We start from the raw sequence: 3,072 nt of genomic DNA, 5'->3' as shown, positions 1-3,072 counted from the left end.
AACTGCCCCGGTTTGGGGAAAGCACCTAATAGAACGAATCAGGAAACTTTTTTCTTGAGCATTTATTTATGTTTGCATTTGATGGGGGCGTGGCTTGGGACACAGCGCACAGGGCTTACCGCTGGCTCTTGTGCTCAGGGATCGCTCCTGGCAGTGCTTCAGGGGAGCCTGTGTGGTGCTCGGGATGGAACCTGGGTCAGCTGTGTGCAAGGAAAGTGCTCTACCCCCTGGTACTATATCTGTAGCCCAGACTCAAGAAATTTAGGGGTGCTGGAGCCATAGTACAGCGGGTAGGGCATTTGCCTTGCACGAGGCCGACCCAGGTTTGGTTCCCAGGGTCCCATACGGTTCCCTGAGCACTGCCAGGAGTAACCCCTGTGCATCACCCGTGTAACCTCCCCCCCCCCCAAAAAAAAGAAACCAAAACACTGAAAAAAACTCAAGAATTTTCATAGGGGATCCGAAACTTAGGACAGGTCCTGGATTTCACAGGGAGGATTTTTGTGCAAAATTCTAATACCTGCCTACATTGGGGACACCAGGCTCCAGCTGCTTGAACACATCAGCGTTGTCTGGAGTTGACCCTTGTCAGCTGGGATCAGTGGCTTCTTCAGGGAAGAATGTTCTGTCTGGGGACTCAGTTCACAATCATGTTTGCATCAGTGATAGCACATCCTGGAAATTCTGAAAGTTTGCCCTTTCTCAGGGAACACCCTCAAAGTGGTCCTGCCCAGTGCCTTCCAGGGAGCATCACCCCCACACTCTGTATCGTGGCAGGCTCTGATCCTCTAACAAATGAGAGAGAATCCATTCTTACCAGGCATTTTGTAAACTGATCACAGATGATGCTTCAAACAGCACCTGGTGATCCATCCGGATTCTGGTGGGAACTGCCATCAGCTCAGACCACTGCCCGGTGGGGCGAGTGCCAAAGGCCAGCCTCTGTGGAAAATCTGGGGGACTCTGACAATCCTGAGGGCTTCTCCTATCTTCAGCCCTCTGCCCAACACCCTTGACATGACGTGGACAGAAGGACAGATGAGAAAAGAATTGTGTTCCATGGGAGCCCCCAGACTCACTGGGCTACCGAGAAATAACATCCCTCGGTGGTCCCTGGCAGTGGCCCTCAAGAGGGAAGCAACAGGAGGACTCTGGGCAGCCCTAGGTCAGCACGTGGGACCCAGACAGCTGTCGCATCTGCTCGGTCTGCATTGAGTGTCTGCGTAGAAGTGCCTTTTTGCTTCTCAGCTCCAGTGTCCCTGGGGAGCTTGGCACGGTGGGGCCCTTGGCATTTAGGCCTCCGACTACTGGGGAGGCCGGTGTGCTGCTGGGCCAGACGTCCCTGATGGACGGACTCAGGTGGGCGGTGAGTGGCGGCAGGAAGCCAGGCCGGGTCTGAGGGAACAGAGTGCCAGAGCCCTGTCGTTCCAGAAGGGGTGGTGGGTGGTGGTGAGTGGCACTGGGGGACAAGCTGGCCGTAGTGTTCACGCCTCCCGGGAGCTATGGAACAGTGACAGGTGGGAGCTGGTGAGCCTCTTCCTGTCTGAGGAGACTGTGCTGGGCTCCAGGATGCTGGTGCTGGGCGACACATCTTTGCCATAGTGGTCATCTTCTGGAGGCTGGGGTGTCACTGTAGGGTCCAGACTGCCCTTCTCCTGATCTTCAGGGACGGCACCTCTCCGAGCCAGGAGTGTATGGGGAACCTGGCCTTTGTCGTGGGGCACCCTCCAGGCCATAGGGATCTTGGGGCCTTGCTCTGGGACTGAGTGGAAGAGCATGGAGTCCTTGCCGTCCACATTGTTGGTTCTGGACAGTGGACCCCATTTGGGGAAGGGTGCCTCACTGATGCCTGTACAGGTGCCGTGGGGCTTGTCCTGGTGCCTGGAGGCTGCCAGCACTGACAGTGCCAGCAGGCCCCAGGGCTCTGACTGCAGCCTCTTCAGCTGTGGCAAGCGGGCCCTTTGGAGGTTCCCAACTTTCCTGGAGGGTGATTCGGGCTCCTGCAGAGCTGTGGGAGGAAGGTCCGGCCCCAGGGACCCCGTTTGGAGGCCAAAGAAGTGCTCCTTGTCCATAGGCGGGGAGCTGGGGCTGTGGGCATCCCTCTCAATGTCTGAGGGCGAAGTGCAGAGCAGGGGCGTCTGCCACATTTCCCCCTTGGGTGGAGGAGGTGTGTGGAGGTACTGCCTGGTGGTCTTGGTGCCCGTGTTTGTGGTTATGATAATCACCTCCTTCCCCTGGACCTTGCAGGCATCTAGGAGGTGGCGCAGCGCGTCCTCGTTGCCAGTGTTGATGGCATGGACCAGCGCTGAGGCTCCCGTGTGGTCCTCCAGGCTGGGATCAGCCCCATTCTCCAGCAGCAGGGAGACCACCTCACTCCCGGCCCCCCGCATGCAGGCATGCATGAGCGCTGTCCTGCCACACTTGTCCTGGATGTTGGGGTCGACCTGCTGCTCCAGCAGCTACCTCACCATCCTGGGCTTGCTGCTGCTCTGTGGGGCTGCATGCTGTGTGCCGCAGGCCACCATGAGTGCTGTCTCGCCTCGCTCGTTGCTCTCATTGATGTAGACACCCCCTTCCAGGAGCAACCGGGTCAGCCAGAGCCGCCCCAGCCACACAGCCTTCAGGAGAGAGTTCCCATCCGTCCTCAGCTCCATGTCCTCGTCCATCATGGTGGCTGCAGGTGGATGTCTCAAGGCCGCAACGTTGTCAGCCCTGCATGGGAAGAGGGGAGGGAAGGAGTATCTGTCTCAGCTGGGCATAGTCCCTCCCGGCCAGGCTGCTGGCCACGCGAGCTTAATTTGCTGCAGTGTGCAAACACATGTCTTCCTTGTGTGTCATGTTTGTGTGTGCATACATGTGTACAGCCCCCTATGTTTGCACAGTGCTACACACATGCTTGCGTATAATCACACGTGTTCATGTAACTACATGCATGCAGCACTGTGTGTCCACAGAACACCTGTACACCTGTGCATACAGTACTGTGTATGTCCATATATGTCCACACTGTGTGTGTGCACAGAAGGGCTGGCAGGAGGCTCCATCCAGCTCTGCCTCAGCTCCAGCCCTTGT

At 57.4% G+C, this 3,072-nt stretch overlaps 1 protein-coding gene across 1 annotated transcript; it reads right to left on the bottom strand.

Annotated features, from left to right (window-relative positions):
* Positions 1 to 1,161: 1,161 nt before the first annotated feature.
* Positions 1,162 to 2,669, bottom strand: ANKRD34C (ankyrin repeat domain 34C). Its single transcript, XM_056113911.1, is given in 2 exon segments — positions 1,162 to 1,490; positions 1,493 to 2,669. Coding segments are annotated over 2 exon segments (1,506 nt in total).
* Between the last annotated feature and the right edge of the window lie 403 nt (positions 2,670 to 3,072).

The sequence above is a fragment of the Sorex fumeus genome, unplaced genomic scaffold, assembly GCF_029834395.1.
Source record: "Sorex fumeus unplaced genomic scaffold, SorFum_2.1 ptg000024l, whole genome shotgun sequence".
Lineage (NCBI taxonomy): Eukaryota > Metazoa > Chordata > Mammalia > Eulipotyphla > Soricidae > Sorex > Sorex fumeus.
Note: the sequence above shows the minus strand (reverse complement) of the source record. Positions and strands in the feature narration are given on the sequence as shown.